This window comes from Podarcis bocagei (genome assembly GCF_964188305.1).
Source record: "Podarcis bocagei genome assembly, chromosome: 9".
NCBI lineage: Eukaryota > Metazoa > Chordata > Lepidosauria > Squamata > Lacertidae > Podarcis > Podarcis bocagei.
Window position 1 is genome coordinate 21665953 of NC_138134.1, and position 19730 is coordinate 21685682.

At 42.7% G+C, this 19730-nt stretch overlaps 1 protein-coding gene and 1 long non-coding RNA gene across 9 annotated transcripts in view; one reads left to right on the forward strand and one right to left on the reverse strand.

Moving 5' to 3' along the window:
- Positions 1-251: 251 nt before the first annotated feature.
- The window catches only part of APBB2 (amyloid beta precursor protein binding family B member 2), a 108549-nt gene continuing 89070 nt past the window's right edge, over positions 252-19730 (forward strand). For 3 of the 8 annotated variants that reach the window (XM_081208835.1, XM_081208838.1, XM_081208839.1), the window contains exons 1-2: positions 339-368; positions 10253-10363. In XM_081208835.1, coding sequence (XP_081064961.1) covers positions 10318-10363 — 46 coding nt within the window. In that variant the 5' untranslated portion in view covers positions 339-368; positions 10253-10317. Of the gene's footprint in view, positions 369-10252; positions 10368-14685; positions 14755-19730 lie in introns of those variants that run through there. The other 5 variants (XM_081208837.1, XM_081208836.1, XM_081208841.1 and 2 more) reach the window with 5 other exon arrangements.
- Positions 10249-19730, reverse strand: part of LOC308595214 — a 28936-nt gene continuing 19454 nt past the window's right edge. The window contains exons 3-4 of the long non-coding RNA XR_014011925.1: positions 11336-11406; positions 10249-10388 (exon numbers count right to left, since the gene is read on the reverse strand). This is a non-coding gene — a long non-coding RNA (uncharacterized lncRNA). The remainder of the gene's footprint in view (positions 10389-11335; positions 11407-19730) is intronic.

Here is a 19730-nt window from a genome sequence, read left to right on the forward strand (position 1 = left end):
CCACCCTCATCTTTCTCACGATAAGGGTAATCAATTACAGCAACCAAAGTAGCACCCAGGTCTAAAGTGAGATTGAAATGGGTTTAGATAATTCACCATTCAGACATGCCAGCAACTGGCAGCCAGCACTCAATATTACAGCGCTAAGTTTGAAGTATGAAATATAAGTGACCTCTTGCTAAAACCAAAGAGATATTGTGGCTTTTGTAATTGATAACTACAAACTTTCAGCTTTTGTTCTCTCTTTTCAGCATTTTCAGATTAATTCCTTCAAGATAGCATATCAGGAAATTAGTTCCTCTGGTGCTTGCGTCAAGGGCTAAGAAAAGTGGCCTTCCGTCGAAGCCTTCACCCAAAGGCTGGAGAGAGTAAGTATTTCAGTATAACTACTTTGATTTGTTCCAACAGGACTCTGCAGCCTGTGGCAATAAACCAGGGGTTGCCAATTGCCAACCATCTGCCCACTGACCTCCAGATGAAAGAGAAATAGCCATAGCGGTGGAATGCCAATTCTGACATTGCACCAAACTAGTAAGAAGAAACAGCTGTTTGCCAATCCTCTTCACACCATGGTTTGTCAATTCAGATGTCACATTAAACTAGGAATGGCAAACCCATATCTGGCCAGCAAAGCCATTTTCAGTTGACCATTTCCTGTAGAAGGTTTTCCCTGTTTCCTGCATTCTAGGACCTTTCTAGCAATGGTGCAGTGCCAGAGAGAGGAGAAGGGCCTTTGCTTTCCTTCATATTGCGGTGTTGGGCTGAGAGGAGAGGTTCCTTTCCTTTTAAACTAGTGCTACGGGGTGGGATGGGGAGGGAAGTGCAAACACTTTCCCTTGCTCTTCAGAGATTGCATTTCCTCTTCTGGAACCAACTAGAACTTTCTACTTTGGCAACCAGAGGGAAGATCATCAGTAGCCCATTCCCTCCAACATTTCTCCGATGAAAATAGGGACGTCCTAAGGAAAAGCAGGTGACGTGGGTGGCGCTGTGGGTTAAACCACAGAGCCTAGGGCTTGCCGATCAGAAGGTCGGTGGTTCGAATCCCCACGACGGGGTGAGCTCCTGTTGCTCGGTCCCTGCTCCTGCCAACCTAGCAGTTCAAAAGCACATTAAAGTGCAAGTAGATAAATAGGCGTAAACGGCGTTTCTGTGTGCTGCTCTGGTTCGCCAGAAGCGGCTTAGTCATGTTGGCCACATGACTCGGAAGCTGTCTGCAGACAAACGCCGGCTCCCTCGGCCTATAGAGTGAGATGAGCGTGCAACCCCAGAGTCGGTCACGACTGGACCTATTGGTCAGGGGTCCCTTTACCTTTTAAGGAAAAGCAGGACATTCCAGGATCAAAAAAGAAGCCAGGATGGCTTCTGTAAAGCCTTGCCCAGGCCTTCTCCTTCATAGACCTTGATGCCATTTGTGTCTCTGCTGCCAAAACCAGCAGTCTCACGACTACTTCTCCTCTTCCCCTCCTCCCACTTCTCTCCTCCCAGCCCATAATGATGCCTAGTAATGCTAGATACGACCTGACTACATTCTAAGTTTCTCTGCTCCCACAAACGGTGGCCAATGAGCAGGGGCAGGAAGTTGGGTTGACAGCGTGTCATACACTTTTGGTTAGTAGACATCACAGGGAAGTCAATGGGGAGAAATGGTCTCCTTCAGTCAACTGCCAGGCAACCCCTCGCCATGTTTATTCCAGCCTTAGCAAGTTTGCCTGCTGCAGAGAGGCCATGGCTGCATTTCTGCTGCTGCAGCATCTACTTTTAAAGGAGTCTGATTTGCATTAGGAAACTCTGATGCAAGATGTGGGATAATTACATCAAGGAGAGAGCAGGACCCTCTCCACTGTATTCTACAGACTGATTTCTGTCCTAAAATTTTTAAACGCCCAAGGGGGAGGAATTAGAGCAATACAGATATTCTGCCTAAGTACCACATGCTTCTCGTTTGAAGGGTCCCAACCAAAATCTCCAGTCCTTGATGACGCTAAAAGCCCGAGAGAGAGCCAGTTAGTGGGTGTTAGTGGGAAGAGTGGTGGGTGTGGACTGAGGAGCCCTGGCTTAAATTCTCTGTCACTTGGGAAATAATTACTATTTTTCAGTGTACAGTGTACCTTGGGTTAAGAACTTAATTGGTTCTGGAGGTCTGTTCTTAACCTGAAACTGTTCTTAACCTGAAGCACCACTTTAGCTAATGGGTCCTCCTGCTGCCACTGCGCTGCCGCTGCGCGATTTCTGTTCCCATCCTGAAGCAAAGTTCTTAACCCCAGGTAATATTTCTGGGTTAGTGGAGTCTGTAACCTGAAGCGTATGTAACCTGAAGCGTATGTAACCCGAGGTAACCTACTTCAGAGCATGTTTGTTAAGAATACGTGAGATACTTGAAGAAGGATAATGTGGCATGTTTGCTTTAGGGATTTTTTTGCCTGGGCCTGTTTCCTACCTGAACTCGGAAGTAGCAGCATTCATGAAATAACAGTTTTGTCACTTTCGGGATTTGGGGTGCATGTTGTTAGGGAACATGGCTTTGTCTGCCACTGTGGGCTAGTGGTCAAGCTGTAGGTGGGCTGTGAGACGTAAGACTGCAGGTGAAGGAATCACTTGATGATTGAAGGCTCTCTCTACTCTGAAGACGGAGTGGGAAGGCGTGTACCCCTCATCTCTCCCTGGAGGAAACCATGGGGCTTGAGGGGCTCAATGTCCGAACAAGCCCAAAGTGGCATTCCAGACAGTTCCTAAAATTGTTGGCAACTGATAACGATAAAATGTCTGTGTTGTAGGATTCTTCTTTGAGAGCCTGTAGAGATATGGCATGCGTAGGTTTTCTGATGCATTTGTTCATACTGACAGAAATATGAAGGCATTTTCTTTTTCCTGCAGTATTGATAACAGTGTTCTGCCGATTTTCCTAATGGGTGCTTTTTTGGCCTCCGTTATTTATTTTTTGTACTGGTACATTTTTACTATATCTTTTGTCAAATTGAGTATGCAGTACTTCAGCGGGGGAAAGGGAGCCCTCAAGCTCTGTATTGCTTTTCGCTTACCATGCACTTTTTCACCACACAAAGTACTAGAGTTTATCTGATTTCTAATCTGATATATAATCACTGGTATTTCTTGGCACACTTACTCAGAGGCTAATTGTAAATATTTTATTGGCAAATGGTGTATAATTTATTTTGCCATTGTATTTGTTTTCCAAGGTAATCAGAAGAACATAAAAGCTCTCTGGTTTCCTATTTGAGAAGTGTTTGAATGACTATGACTAAAGCTTTGCTTTATTCTCAAGCTTTATAAAAGTTGTACAAATGCGTAAGACTAATAATTAAACTGGAAGAAAACATTGAGTACTATTTTGCATGGCTACCATTTTAAAAGGTTGTTTTCTTTCCCTAAGATCTTGGTTTTTTCCTGTATAAAATTACCCCACTGTTTTTGTAAGCCTGAATTTCTGATAAACCACTGGGTAAAATATAAGTCCTGTTTTTAGCCATGTTTCAGGTAAGAATGAAAAGAGATTTGGGGTTTCTTGGAAGCTTACTTAGAGGCTTCTCAATGAGATTATAATTAATGGCAGAAAGTTTAAAAGAAAGGTAGACCACTGCTATCAATCTTAATTTGGGATCTGGAGTTTCAGTGGACAGTTGGGTGTCTTCCAAGAAATACTCTCAATTGATACATGGAATCTCTGTATGTTGCACTGAGTTCTAGGGCATGTGCAGTGTTCATTAGCTGTGGCCTTTGTAGTATTATTTTTTTAGCTCTCTCAAAACCCTGTGTCACAAGAAAGGAGGCAGAGAGTTCCAGCTTCATGTCAGCAGATTGCTTTTCACGTTTCCATGAGTTTGGGGTCATGTCTTCCAAAATTGTCTTGAGGGATTCTGATACATGCTTAAAAAGTGTTTTTAACTAAAAAAGCAGAACTAGTCTAAGGGCTTCGGCTTTAATGGGCATTATAGTGGTACCTCAGGTTACATACGCTTCAGGTTACAGACTCCAGAAATAGTGTTTCAGGTTAAGAACTTTGCTTCAGGATGAGAACAGAAATCGTGCTCCGGCGGCGCGGCGGCAGCAGGAGGCCCCATTAGCTAAAGTGGTACTTCAGGTTAAGAACAGTTTCAGGTTAAGTAGACCTCCGGAACGAATTAAGTACTTAACCTGAGGTACCACTGTATTCCATTTTGTTGGCTTGATTTCAGTAGACTGTGAGAAGGAAATATATATAAGCTCCAAAGGGAAACTCACGTAGCCTGACAATACAGTTGTTATATGTAGAGCAGAAGGTGAGAGTCTCTTGGGGTGTATCTCCCTGAGCAAAAAAATCTCCATTTCATGCAGCTTTCTTGAAGGCAACAGCAACCATGGTTGCTGGGCAGTGCTGCGACAATTCAGCTCCTGGTATGTTGTTTTTTACAAATGGAATTATTTGCAATTATATCAGGTGTTGTGGAAAGTTGTCCACATCACATGGGGAGAAAGGAAAGCTCAGAAGGCAACTTGAAAACAAGTCATGGGTTGCAGTGTAGTTGTTTACTTGGCTTCCTCCTTTCAGAGATAATAATGTAGGACAGCACCACAGGGAGCAGACATTTTTCTAAACCTCAAAAACAAAATTAAAATGCACAAAGTTCATTTTGTTATTTGTTTTGTGTTCCTTCAGTTTTTTAAAAGAGCCCTCACTTGATTATTAGGCATATACATTTTGTTTTTGTTTTGTTATTTTAGAGAGCCCTTGTTTTCTTTGCTCCAGAACACATGCTTATGTTTTAGGCTGGCATTCCTGATCTTGTGAAAAATGAATGGTTTTATTTTTAGAGAGGGTAACACATCATCATTTCTCCATAGCATGTAGCTTGATAATAATTCTTGGCACTATCCCGAGGTTCCTTGAGATCTGGAGGAAGCAGCTGGTCACAGTACACAATATAAATTAAGCAAATGAGGCAATTTGGTGGTGGGGACACAAGTGGGATTCCTGTGATATGTGATGCTCAGGGTGACCTCATAGACTATGCCCAGTGGGAACAGACCTGCTAGTTCTTTCCTGTATGCCTTATTCCTGTCTCTGTGTTATCTGAAAGCACCTGATTTCCATTACTCTTAACACAAGCCCAGCCTACAAATTCATACTTAATTTTTAAAATTCCTTTCCTGCTTCTCTTTTGCTGGCCGTTGCCTCCGTCCCAGAGCTTTTTCACCTTCCTCAGCTGTTGCATGCCATCCTTTTTATGCCTTTCCCTTATATATCTGGTGTTTCCTTGGGGAAAGATGCAAACTACCTTGTCCTGGCAGCCTCAGGACCGACTGTTAACCCAGGTGTGTTTCCAGCACTTTAAGCATTTCCAGGATGAAAGAATATGCTTGCTAAACAAATGTAAATTGACACTGAGGGAGCCTCCTCCCACCTGGTGATTCTGTATAATACATAAAGAAGCTGCATTTGGGAACTTAATGCAAGCTCAGCAATGGTGGAAGTGAGGTGGAGATTACATTTTTCCGTGAGATGCTTAAAAATCCACTCGAGCCTCTCTTGAAGTGTTTGCATAACACCACAACGGATGTTTATGCAGGAGGGATATGCAGTCCCTCAGAAATATATCTGTATGACACCGTAGGAGGAAGAGACGGGTGGTCATTCTGGCATTAGATCCCTGATGGTTTTTTATCAGTCAGAGGAGATGTGCCAAGCATAGAGCTATCAGTCAGCAGGTTGGCAGGGCATAGAAATTTTGCTGTACAGAATTCTTTGGAGATGCTGGGCCTGTATGCTTTTGAATTCTGTTTATTTTATGAATAACTTTAGTAGAAGGCCTAGTTTGTAATTCATATGTTTGTACTCTGTTCCAAAGACTGATGGTTTACTTCTGAGCAAAGCCCCTTAAATCAACTTCAACAACTGCCCCCTTTTGCATTTGTGCTTTTTAAAACAAAATATGCATAATGTAAGGATGGGCAACTTCAGCACCTCCTGCCATATCACGAGAAAGTGGACTACAGTGGTACCTCGGGTTAAGAACTTAATTCATTCTGGATGTCTGTTCTTAACCTGAAACTGTTCTTAACCTGAGGTACCACTTTAGCTAATGGGGCCTCCCCGCTGCCGCTGCGCCGCCACCACGTGATTTCTGTTCTCATCCTGAGGTAAAGTTCTTAACCCGAGGTACTATTTCTGGGTTAGTGAAGTCTGTAACCTGAAGCGTCTATAAACCGAGGTACCACCGTACTCCTAGCCTACTTAATGTGTGGTTGTTGTTGTTTTTTAAGTGGGAAGTCCACTTTCACTTACTCTGATTCCCTTGAAATGGTGAAATCAGCCTTTAGAAAAATTCTTGTCAGATGGATTACAAGCCAGGAGTTGAAATGAATGATTAATTTTATTTTATTTTTAAAAATAGTTCAGCATCTTCTTCATCATGGTTTCAACCACAAGGGCTAGAAAAAAAAATTAAAGTAAAAGCTGAAGCATGCACAGATGTTGCCCACATTTAGTATAATGGGATAATGCCAAATAATACTAATACACAGATAGGTTATCACTAAATAACTGACCTTTGTTGGGGTCAGAATAGAATGTTAAACCTGAATTAAAAATATACACAACCAAAACATTTTTGAATGTTTATGAATAGAATGATGTACCACCATCATCTATCTTATGACAATACCATTATTAGACAAACCAAAATTCTGTGAAGGCGTATGAATTCTTCATAACTCGCCAGCAGCCTAGATGATAAACAACAAAGTTAGGGGGAGTTGGATGAGGGTAAAACTGTAATATATAAACTTTATTTTATTTGTATGCCTCCTTTCTATGGTTAAGAACCATGCCCAAGGCAATTTACAACAGTACAGTTGTACCTTGTTTTGCGACCAGGATCCGTTCCAGAGCCCTGGTCGCTAGCCGAAAAGGATGCAAAGCAAAGTGCCGTGTCTGCAGTTTGCGCTTCTGCGCATGTGCGAGCGGCAAACCTGGAAGTAACCCATTCCAGTACTTCCAGGTTTGCCGTAGACATTCGCTGGAATGGACGCTAGACGAGACAGACGTTCACAGAGGTATTACTGTAAAATATTTGATTAATTACAAACAACAAAAGTAGGCATAAACAATAAGTAAAACTCATCAAAAAGTATACAACCAAATTGAATGATTTCCACATCAATCATGATAAGATCTAAAAATAAAAATACAAAAAAATAATATCAATAGCAGCAACGAAAAACCCTTAAACCTAAGAGTCTGTCCAGCAGCCTCAGCTTTTGTAGCTGGAGTCAGGGCCCCACCTTCCCAGGCCAGGTGGGAAAACAACAACAACATTAACATTTTATTATTTGTACCCTTCCCATCCGACTGGGTTGCCCCAGCCACTCTGAGCGGCTTCCAGCATATATAAAAGCATAGTAGAACATTAAACCATAAAAAGCTTCCTTATACAGGGCTGCCTCCAGATGTTTCCTAAATGTCATATAATTAGGCTTGCAAGGCAGTGAGTAGGTCTTCAGGACTGACATCTGAGATGGTCTATTGAATCCATCTATCAGGGTGTGCAGAATCTAAGAGTCTTAAGATGAGGCTTGGGAGCAGATGATAGCAGACATTCAACTTAGGCTGTTTCAGGTGCTATGCAGGTTTCAGGTAATTTTATATGTCATTCTAGGACGGGGCTGAAATTGAAGTCAAGTTGCTTTGCCTCACAGTTGTAGGGAATTTTTCTCTCAGAGAATGAATTCCCATCTTCAGATAGTATAATATATTCTCCCTCCATGTTAGGATCTCACTATTGCACAGCTAAATTTGGTGTTTTCCATGTCAAACAAAATGTAGAGGTAGCTATGTTGGCCCATAAGGCAGGTGGGTCCACTGTGTCTTTTGGGTGCTTACTTGAAACATTTTTATTTCAACAAGCCTATGTAGATATGCAAATGTTGATGTGCTTGATTCCCCTTGCTGTTCATTTTAATTATATTTAAATATTTATAAATGTTTTTAACTTTTTCATTGATGTTTTTATTATTTCTTCTCAACCCCAGAGGCTTTATTGCAATCAAGCAGCATATAAGTTTTGTTAAATAAAAATAATAAATGTGAAAAGAGAAACCAAATGCCACATTGGAGCAACATCTCTATTTGCCAACCAAAACATCACAAATTAGTGTGCAAGCTTTCAAATTCTCCAGAACTCTTCATCAGGTTAGGTAGTAAACAACACAGAAGGGTGTGTGTGTTTGTGTAAAGTTGGCTGCTGGTAACGCCATCTGTGCTTGCATCTGGTATGAAATTATTCAGAGCTGTGTCCTTTCTGGGCTTAAAAAAACAAAAACCCAGAATTCTGCAAAAACCCAGAATTCTATACATTGTGCAGATTAGAACACATTTGTTATTTCCTATTTTATGCAGTGGTTTTTACTGTTTTGCTCAAATGATTCAACTTCTCGGGTAGAGGCAAGGACCACACATTTTCAGGTATACCTATGTGCAAGTAAATAACTTAAATAACTGGATTCTGCAACCAGCACCACATTCCGTGGCTTTTTCTGTGCTCCTGCAAAATCATGGCTGGCACATAGCTCCTTCTCAACATTTTTGTTTAGAGTACTGCAGTAGTTGGCTATTTTTAAAGTGCACTCTGGTTTTCTTTTATACTCTCACTCCTATACAGAGTGCTGGTATATTCTATTTCATCCATAGCTCCATATGGTGTGTTCTCTCTCTCTCTCTCTCTCTCTATATATATATATATATTTGCACATTGGAACGGCTCTAGATAATTGGTTCCATCCAAGAATGCTTGAAGCTGTTCCACCACTTCTTTCTCAAGCACCTTGCCCCCAAAGGAGATATTGGCAGCTGGGGAATAGTGGTCCAACTTGAATGACTTGCTCCCTTGTATAAAAATAAGTAAGGCTCAGCAAAACATTCACACGTTTCAGCTTGGGGGTCAAAAGAGTGCCTTGCCCCCCCTTTTTCTCCCTCCCTAGCATGCCAAGGAGAAGGTGAGGCTAGAATGTGCTAAGAGGGCCTATGGTAAGGGATGACTAGAGGTTTCCTTTATTCAGGTTATGGCAATAACTTCATTGCCATGTGAATTAACTTTGCCCTTATACACTGGTACCTCGGGTTAAGTACTTAATTCGTTCCGGAGGTCCGTACTTAACCTGAAACTGTTCTTAACCTGAAGCAGCACTTTAGCTAATGGGGCCTCCCGCTGCCGCCGTGCCGCCAGAGCACGATTTCTGGTCTCATCCTGAAGCAAAGTTCTTAACCCAAGGTAATATTTCTGGGTTAGTGGAGTCTGTAACCTGAAGCGTATGTAACCTGAAGCGTATGTAACCCGAGGTACCACTGTATATCATCTGTATATTTAAAATATAGTAATCCTTATTATTTTGTGAAACTTTATCCCATATTGAGTTACTCTCAGCTACTGAATGGAGATCTTGACTTGGACAATGGGTTCATATTAATAGATTGATTTCCCAGTTCCACCTGCTTAAAACTGTCCTCCATTGAAGAAGCTTCAAGAAACTCAGAGGGGCCCTTTTATCCTTACAACATCCTTGTGAGGTAGGCTAGGCTGACAGGGACTGGGCAAACTTCATAGAATACAGGTGGTACTCATTCACAGCATAAAAATGTACTCTCACACAACCCCCAGTGAAAGAATACAGCGTTTCTCTGCTTTTAATCCAGTAAAAACTTGGGGAAGCATTGAATTAGTGGGGTTTTGTTTGTTTCCTCTTCTTGCTTCCTTGTTAGGGCTTCTCTTGGCTTTGTGGGGCTTGGCTCGCTTTCTCGAGCCGTCCACAGCTGTCAGATCCCTAGAGGGGAAGCAAATGGATTTTCTAACATCTACAATGATTTTACACCGGTTGTTCACTGCACCTGAAAATGGAGGTCATTTACCCAGTGCTGAGCTTTGCTTAAAACCAAAGTCGGTGCCCAAAGAAACACAGCCTGTGCATTGAGGCTGTGAAATCCCAGAAGAGCCAGTGTATCAAGGCACTGTGTTTGTCTTGAAATTATTTATGCCGATCGGCGGAGGATGAGCGCAAACAGTAAACTTGCTCTGCATGGGTAGCCCAACAGTTCGTCTCTGCTGCTGGTGCGACAATGAATAATTTATAAACACATTATTCCCGCCCCCCCAAAAAAACCCGGTGGAGAGGATCATTAGCATTTTAATGAGAACAATACATGCGTTGTACTAAATCCTTTGCCTTCTGTTTCTTCTTCTCTTTCCTTCTCTTCCTCCAGTAAAACAATTCTGCCGAGCGCTTTGGAAATAGCTGACGACACGGGATAATGTGCTGAGTGGCACTATGGGCAGGCGATACCCAGGGGCTCACTATCGTCAGAGCAATTCATGTATGTATGTGAATTTTCTCCCTACCTGTAGATTTGAAAGCAAAGCAAAACCTGGTAGCATCTCTTGGCTGACTTCCTGCTTTTCTGATTGCACTGCCCACCCGCTGTTGTTATAGCCTTAGTGAATTTTTGGGGGCCAAATTTTCCAAGTTTAAACGTGCAAAGTGGGTAGGTTTTATAATCTCTGCCAATGAGAGAGCAAAGCGCTTGCCATGTACTAGTTGCCAGTGTCACCGTTTGAATTTCTCAGGTAACTTTGATAAGACTGCACGGTTGGAATCAGGTGCACTAAATTTTCATGCCATGTTTTCTCTTGCATGCTGTGGCGTACGTCAGTCTGTCCATACCCTTGCCTGAGCAGCTTTGGCTCCGTAGCTTGGGAGAGGAAGGTGTTTCCGTAGGCCCCAAGACCAGCAAAGTGTCCCCTATACCCCTAACATCAATGAGATGATAATAATAATAATAATAATTTATTATTTATACCCCGCCCATCTGGTTAAGTTTCCCCAGCCACTCTGGGCGGCTCCCAATCAAGTGTTAAAAACAATACAGCATTAAATATTTAAAACTTCCCTAAACAGGGCTGCCTTCCGATGTCTTTTAAAAATAGTCTAGCTGCCACATTCTGGATTAATTGCAGTTTCCGGGTCACCTTCAAAGGTAGCCCCACGTAGATGATCATTTCTCATTAAGCATGAGAAGATCAAAGGTAGCATGAGAATTCTAAGGTTGCACACCCTGCCTCTCCCATGAATAGGGGGCAGCCGGATTTGCCTTGCCGAGATTCTCTAAAATCCTGGAGCTGGCAGTTCACACACACACACACACACACACACACACACCATGCAGGCATAGACACAAAGGAGTCCTGCTAGGTTTGAAGAGGTGCTGGGCTCTCTGTGTTACCCTGGCTGCTCTTTTTATCCCTCCGCTCCCCATGCTACCCTGCTGAATCATCATTATCAACAACACCTCCATATTCATCCAGACAGCCCTCTGGGCAAATGGAGATGGCTAATGCTTCATCCGTGTGTCCATCCTACCTTCCACCGGTTAAAAAGCAATGAAAAGAGAAGGGGTGTTGTGGTGGCTCACGTACGCCCCGGTATGCCTATGCAAGTTGGTGGTGCTACAGCATTTGCTTCTTGCTGAACTGCACCTCTCCTTGCTATCATGTGCTGTTGTCTTTGGCATTCTTTGCCCCACCCCAGTCTGTGGGTCTCCAGGATTAAGGCCTTAAAGTCTGGCTCTAACAGAGGACAGCTTTAGATCTTACAGAAGCAAAAGAGAGGCTCAAACATTTCTGGCCTCTTCTTTTTGTACTTCCTATTAAATGTCTGGAGCAGAAGCTCATGTATCTCCCACATAATGAGACCTGTAAGCTCCTGACAGAGGTAACATTACTTCTTCCCCTATACGATGCTGCGCTGCTTTTCTGTGTTGTCCATAAATTCTTGCCCTTGCTACATGGACAGATGAAATATCAGCACAGACTTAGTGAGTTGCAAAATCAGGCATGTTGAATGAACACATCTAAGATACACCCATGAGGGACGCGGGTGGTGCTGTCGGTTAAGCCACAGAGCCTAGGACTTGCCGATCAGAAGGTCGGTGGTTCGAATCCCCGCGATGGGGTGAGCTCCCATTGCTCGGTCCCTACTTCTGCCAACCTAGCAGTTCAAAAGCACGTCAAAGTGCAAGTAGATAAATAGGTACCACTCTGGCGGGAAGGTAAACGGCACTGCTCTGGTTCGCCAGAAGCGGCTTCGTCATGCTGGCCATATGACCCAGAAGCTGTACGCCGGCTCCCTTGGCCAATAAAGCGAGATGAGCGCCGCAACCCCACGACTGGACCTAATGGTCAGGGGTCCCTTTTCCTTTACTTTAAGATACACCCACATAACCCCTGTTCTCCATAAGCTGTGCCCCAGCTGAGACATATTTTGTGTTTAGTTTCCCCTTTCCAGTGTAAACTCGTTGCTTTCTTATTTCTTGTGTCTGTCTTGTTGAAAGGCAGTTCAGGTAATACCACCACAGCTGACCTGGGTCTCGTGTCAAGGTCAGTTTTCCGTAAAAGGTTCAAAGATCCCTTTAAAGTTTGCAGCCTGTCCCTTTCATCTCCTTGAAATGGCAGGTGACAAGTGGCTATCCCTGTGGCTACTTTACTGCCAGTGATAATCCTTGAGCCTTAAGGCTTGCTATATTCCAAGCTAGGTCAAATAATCTTCTCAAGAGGCAGTACATGAAAAGTTCCTTGCGACTTCCCCGCTCCCCGAAAAGCCTCTCTTGTGTTAAGTCTTGGTATTTTTTTGTTTATCCCCTAGGCTACTATTATAATGCCATCTACCTTTTCTTCCCTTTACTGTATAGTGTTCTTAGGATCATGGAATCATAGATTCATAGAACTGTAGAGTTGGGAGGGACTGTGAGAGTCATTTAGTTGAGCCCGTTGCAATGCAGGAATCTAAACTAAAGCGTACAGGACAGGTGGCCATTCAATTTCTGCTTAAAAACCAAGGAATGAGAATCCACTACCTTCCGAGGTAGTCAAGCAGCTCTTATTTCAGAATTCATCTCTTCTGTATGTTCATAATTTTCATTTTGTATTATGATGTAGATGAAATCTAAATCCTTGGATGCAGGCAATTTAATTATTACTGTGATATGAATAGGGGGGGAAAGTAGAAGCAGATAGGGAAACTTAGCAAAGTTTTTCTTTTTGCTGTAGCAAGGCTTCTTCTCCATTACATTTACACTGTTACAGTGATGCCAATGCTGCTTCAGGTCTAGAAGAAGACTAGGGTTTGGATTTGATATCCCGCTTTATCACTACCCTAAGGAGTCTCAAAGCAGCTGACACTCTCCTTTCCCTTCCTCCCCCACAACAAACACTCTGTGAGTTGAGTGAGGCTGAGAGACTTCAGACTAGCCCAAGGTCACCCAGCAGCTGCATGTGGAGGAGCGGAGACGCGAACCCGGTTCACCAGATTACGAGTCCACTGCTCTTAACCACTACACCACACTGGCTCTCTCTGGTAGTACAGCAGCAGTAAAGGAAAGTTGCTCTATGTTTGAAACTAGCTACTCAGAGTCTGCTACCTGTTTGCTGCTGCTGGGCAGTTCTGGGTCAAGGACAGTCCCCTTCGGACTTTGCTTACCACCCTGTGGTCAGATGCCACCACAGTGGAAGTAGAAGCAGCGGTGGAAGATGAACCAAACACTGGAACCTGAGGACGGGGATGTAAGAAAACTGAATGGCAGTAGCCAGAGGGCGTTATGAGGAATGGAGGCATGCAGTGGTACTTCGTTCACGTCACAGTCGCAGGTTGCCATGTAAAAAAGACAAATAAAAGAATATCTGCTTCTGCTACTGGCACCCGATTGTAAGAACCTCTTGGTGTCTTTTAAATCTGCCACCTGTGCAGAAAACCCAAATGTTCAAAATAAATTAAAACCTCAGTTTCATAGGCTTTCCAGTGGAAGGGAAAGAGCTGAAATGTTTGAATTTTAGTTCATGTCTAGTAAGTAATGTTGTTGGTATCAACGAGCAGTAATATATATTGGTTATACTTCACAAGCTGTAAGCTTTCTTCTGTTCGGTGTGATAATGCCCTCTCATCATTTTATAGCTGGCTGCGGGATATGTCGCTTTCCAGGAAGGGAATTGGTGAAAAATCTTCTGATGAACTGAGAACTTGAAGCTTGAGAGAGTTTCAAATAGAAGACCTAATAAATTCTCTTCTTCGTAGATGTCTGCTATGAGCAGGCTTTGTGCTCTCTATAATTTAGTCCAACTTCAGCAAATTCTGCATGCCAGGAAATCCACTTTGCTTGTGTTAAGATTTTTCTCCCTTCAATTTGTTTGTGAAGAACTGAGCTTAAAGGGCCACCAAGAATGCTTTACGTTTTCGTTTGCTTGGCAAGTATAATTTATTTTAAGAATTAGCATTAGAGAGAGATGCTTTGCAACATAAAAGAGCAAGACCGAGAATGCTTCTGCTACAGAGAAGGCATCTAGCAGCCGAAAATCACTACTTATTCTCCACTAGCACAACACAATATTTTAACACTGTTCTTACAGTAAATTTTGCTTAAAATATGAAATACAATTGGGAGTTAACTCTGGGAAATTCCACCTTTCTGAAATGTACATGGAGAATTTTTTTTTTCTTTTAAACATTGCTAGTGATATAGATTCTGCCCCCTGCTTCTGTATTTGCAATAATTATTTTTACTGAATAATTTGTCCAGCGCTGTGCTGCACTGGCTTTGTTTTGTGGCTTTCTTTGTTTTTAATTTCTTAAAATGATCCCTCTTTTCAGATTTCAAATAATAATCTATTTCCTGATCCATTGCTGAAGCCCAGTGATCCATGTCAGAAGTACCTCCAGGTCAGATGCCCTTTCAGATATTTTAATACTGTACGCACAGAATTTCTTTCTCTCCTTCTGGGCTCGCGGTCTTGCATTTACGATTTAAAAAATATATTCATTCTTTCTCTTTCCCTTTCCCTCGCCCTTTCTTCTGGTGTTTTCTCTTCTTTAAAACAACGCAACCTGTTTTTCAAAGCCAGTACAAGCACAGTACTTGCCAATTTCTTATCCTTTGTTTAAAAGAATTGGGAGCAGGTTGCGGGATCAGGCAGAGACTTCCCCTTCTCAGCGCTCGGCTTGGCCCAACTGCAGTTAACTGTGCGGCTGATGTAACAGACACCTGTAGATGGACCTATGCATTTCACTCGACAAAAGCGTGTTTGCAAGCCCATATATGTCAAGATAACTTGAGTACAAGACCAGAATGGGCATTTATAGGGCGGCAACTGGTGGGCTGGAGTGAGAATAAAGGATCAGCAGGCACCAGAAGAACTAAACAGTGTCCCCTTCTGCATCTTTCAAAGCCTGGAGATTCTGTAATACTCCAGTGAAGTAGTCCTGCATAAAGCATTGTTGTGGTGTTAGTGGCTAGGACCCTGGTCCGAATCTCACCTCTGCCATGAACTCACTGGGTGCCCTTTTTCTTTTTCTTCTCCCTCTCCCTCTCCTCCCTCTCCTTCCTCCTCCAGCCTACAATCTTCCATGCTGAGATAATACCGTAGAGTTGTCATATATAGGAGTGTCTTGAATGTTCCACAGTGAGATATAAATATTCAGCATAATGGAGGATGAAGTGATATTTCAGTTGGTAGAGCACAACACTTTTAATCTGAGGCTCATGGGCCTGAGTCCCACATTGGGCAAAAGATTCCTGTATTGCAGGGGGTTGACCTAGATGACCCTTGTGGTCTCTTCTAATTCTGCAAGCTTTATAGGGCTGAATCAGTACATTAGATCAAGTTCCTGCTTATTCCCCACCCTCTTGATTTTTTTTCCAAAAGATGGGACATTTGCTCCATCATCTGGTCTTGGCACTTAGTCAGAAAAGAGATTCTGACCAAACATCAGGACGAACTTTATGAAAGTAAGAGCTGTTCAACAGTGGAACAGACTGCCACAAGAAGTGGTGGACTCTGACCTTCCTTGGAGGTTTTCAAGCAGAGGTTGGATGGTCATGTATGATTTAGTTGAGATTCCTGCATTGCAGGGGGTTGAACTAGATGGCCCTCAGGGTCCTTTCCCACACTACAATTGTACAATAAGTCTGCCTTCATCCAAAGGAAATGCTTCCTAGGCATGGCCAATTATAGTCTAGTTCATGGGTAGGCAAACTAAGGCCCAGGGGCTGGATCCGGCCCAATTGCCTTCTAAATCCAGCCCGTGGATGGTCTGGGAATCAGCGTGTTTTTACACGATTAGAATGTGTCCTTTTATTTAAAATGCATCTCTGGGTTATTTGTGGGGCATAGGAATTTGTTCATATTTACCCCCCAAAAATATAGTCTGGCTCCGCACAAGGTCTGAAGGAACAGTGGACTGTCCCCCTGCTGAAAAAGTTTGCTGACCCCTAGTAGCTGTACCTATTTACTTAATAACATTGATTTGTTCAATTGTTTAAGTTTTTCATTAGCAGTACTGAGAGAGTAAGTAATGGCCTGTCTACCTCTCTCTAAAGTTTCTGTCAAGGCATTCAGAATTATTCTCCTTGAAGCACAAATTTATGTAGCATTTATTTTGAGGATGCTGTCAGGAGGTTCGCAAGATCACAGCCCCGGGAGCATAATTTGGATCAATAAGAATGTGCAGGAGTCAGGCACAATGTACACCTCGGGCATCTCTTTGACTTGCTAGGTTTTAAGCTTTGGCAAGAGAACCATCTTCCTGGTTTGATTCTTTGTGTTTCCATGTGGTCCACTCAGCTCTCCTTGCAGCTGAATCAGAAGAGAGCAAGGAAGATGAGAAATTCTGCTGTGAAAAAAAGCAGTATCTCTAACCATCAGTTTTAGAATATGATTTGGGCTACACAGCACAGATGATTCACTCCTCAGATAGGGTCAATTTTACGGAGTTCAGCCTCAGGTGATTTCTCCTTAACTCACCAAACTTTTTCATTTTTCTTCTCCTTCTCTACCTTTGTCTTTCAGGGGCACATGGGGTTTTGTCATTGCTTTCTTTTGTTAATAATGGATTAGAAAATGGGAAAGTGGACTACAGCACAGTGCTAAGGTGAAAGCCCTTGACTGATACAGGGTCTTTCTGGACCATAAATCTAGATTATCTTGAACCCCTAGGCACTGTTACACAGAAATATAAGCTTCCATCTTTTTATTAAGCTGTGCAAGGCTGTAAGAAAATTAGCAGCCCTAGTTAGGTAATATTAGACTCTGGACTTAATGGTCTTTGAGAGCGTGTGCGTGTCTTTAGATGGCAATATGTATCACTTCACATTTTTAAAAATATGGTAGGCAGCTGTCATTTGTCCTGCCTCGGTGGCCCCACCATGTACTGTAGGCTTCCAATGTGCTTTCCAATATTCTGCAGATGAAAATACGGACAGTGTGGTAGGATGTATGCAGAAAGGCTAAAACCAACAACGTGGTGAAGATGTACAGACAGGGCAGTTCTTAAATTATCATTTGAGGTACTAGTTCCACTGGCACAAATCCATTTCAGGCACTATGTACATTTTCAGGTCAACAGTAATGCCAGAAGGAAGAAGTCAAAGTAGAAAAAGGTGTAAGAAGCTTTATAGGGCTGAATCGGTACATTAGATCAAGTGGAGTCCAATTGCAGCTACACAGTGGAACGTGGGAAGGGACATAGGTCTGTGGTAGACCACATACCGGTACTTTGCATGCAGATGATCCTGAATTCAAGCCCTGGCATCTCTGGTACACCTGGGAAATACTCCCGTCACTCAGTGTGAACAATACTAGCTATACAGATCAATGGTGAGACTCAGTAAAAGGCAGATTCCTATGTTCCTAAATGCCTGAAATTTAGTTGGTTTTTACAACATCCACGTATCAGTGCCTTCTAACATAATAAATCCAAAGGATGTGTTAAAGAATAGAAGCCTGGTATATTATACAGTGATTTCCTCGGTGTGGCAGGACATAATATTCTGTCACAATTTATTTGCTAAATAAGGTGTGTGTGTGTGAGAGAGAGAGAACTGATAAAGAGTGAGGAACAGAGAAATCAAAGTAGGGAGGAGGAGAATATAGACAGCATCCCCATTATTGGCTTTGACAACTGGAGTGTGTCTTGATGCTGAATTAGTGTTCCCAGTATCAAAGCTGTAATGAAAGAGAAAACAAAGGGGTAGACAGCTGAAGTGATTCTCAAAGGTTTTTCAAAGGAGAGGTCCATGAAACCAGAAACTTTATCAAGCAGATCAGACAGTCTAGCATTTTTCTTGCCCCCCCCCCAACCCCGCTTGTTTTCAACATTGCATAACCCTAAAATGAATGAGCCATCTGCTTCATGCAAATCTGTTTTGACAAACAGGAGAGCGCTAGCTATAATCTGCAGAGTGACCAGCACCAGACTATTTATTCAGCTGGATGTGTTTGCCCGTCTCTGCCCCTGTTTTAATTAAACATTTCTATAATCACATAGGTAATATAATAATACAATAATAATTTATTATTTATACCCCGCCCATCTGACTGGGTTTCCCCAGCCACTCTGGGCAGCTTCCAACCGAATATTAGACATCAGACATTAAAAACTTCCCTACATAGGTATCCATTTTATTATTCAGCAAACAGAAGCCCAAGAACCAGAACCGCTTCATATGTTTGCATGACATCCTGGGTTTATTAGTGTTTTGCCATGACAAGCAAAGTATGAAAGAAGAGTATGCGTCTCAAAATACTTGGGGATACAGTGGTACCTCGGGTTACATACGCTTCAGGTTACATATGCTTCAGGTTACAGACTCCGCTAACCCAGAAATAGTGCTTCAGGTTAAGAACTTTGCTTCAGGATGAGAACAGAAATCGTGCTCCGATGGCACGGCGGCAGCAGGAGGCCCCATTAGCTAAAGTAGTGAAAGTGGTGCTTCAGGTTAAGAACAGTTTCAGGTTAAGAACGGACCTCTGGAACGAATTAAGTACTTAACCCGAGGTACCACTGTATGTCGTAAACACCTACTGGAGAGAGCTAGGATTGGTGCTGAATTCCTGGCACATGGCCATTATGTGAAAGAGATTCACGTTTCCCATTCATGTTTCCCAAAGCCACTGAAGTCTCACACAGGATTTAGCCCTGTGTGTTTGCTGTAGGAAATTCCTGTGAAAACAATGGTGTATCTGCAGTGCCATGTGGAAAAACAATTATACCCCGTTTTGTTCTTTAGTGGTACTGAAATCCCTCTGAATCTCCTATCCTATTGACCAAGTCAGTGGCAGTCTTGATTTTTGTACCTTACCTGAAAAGTCAAAATAGCACCTGGAGAGTGTTAAGAGGACGAATATGAAGACATTTGGTAATTTTTTTCTGATGACTGATGCTCAGAAGTTGTCAATTTAGCATACACCACTTTTTCCATTTCATGTTCCTGAAACACCACAACCCACTTTCTTCTCCTTCCCTTCTTAGTATCTCCCTCACCCCACTTTATAAATGCTACTCCTATTTTTATAGAGTTCCCACCTCTTTTTCCTTATTTGTGATGAATTGGAGGGGGGGGGCACAACTGTTAATTTTAAAAAGTGATAGGGACCGGAGTGAGGAAAAGCAGTCCCCTTCCGCATGCCATCTGCTGGCGAAAGCATTACCACTCAGTGGTGGTGGTTTATGTGCCTTTAAAGGGAAATTAGGCAAACCTGTGGAGGATGGGTCTATTAACAGCTCTTGAACCATGAATGTTATATGCAGCCTTCCACAGTCCTGGAAGTTATACTTCTGAATGTCTGGGGATAAACAATGAGAACTGACACTTCTTTTCACACCCTGCTTGTAGGTTTCTCTGGTTGTCCACTCTTGGA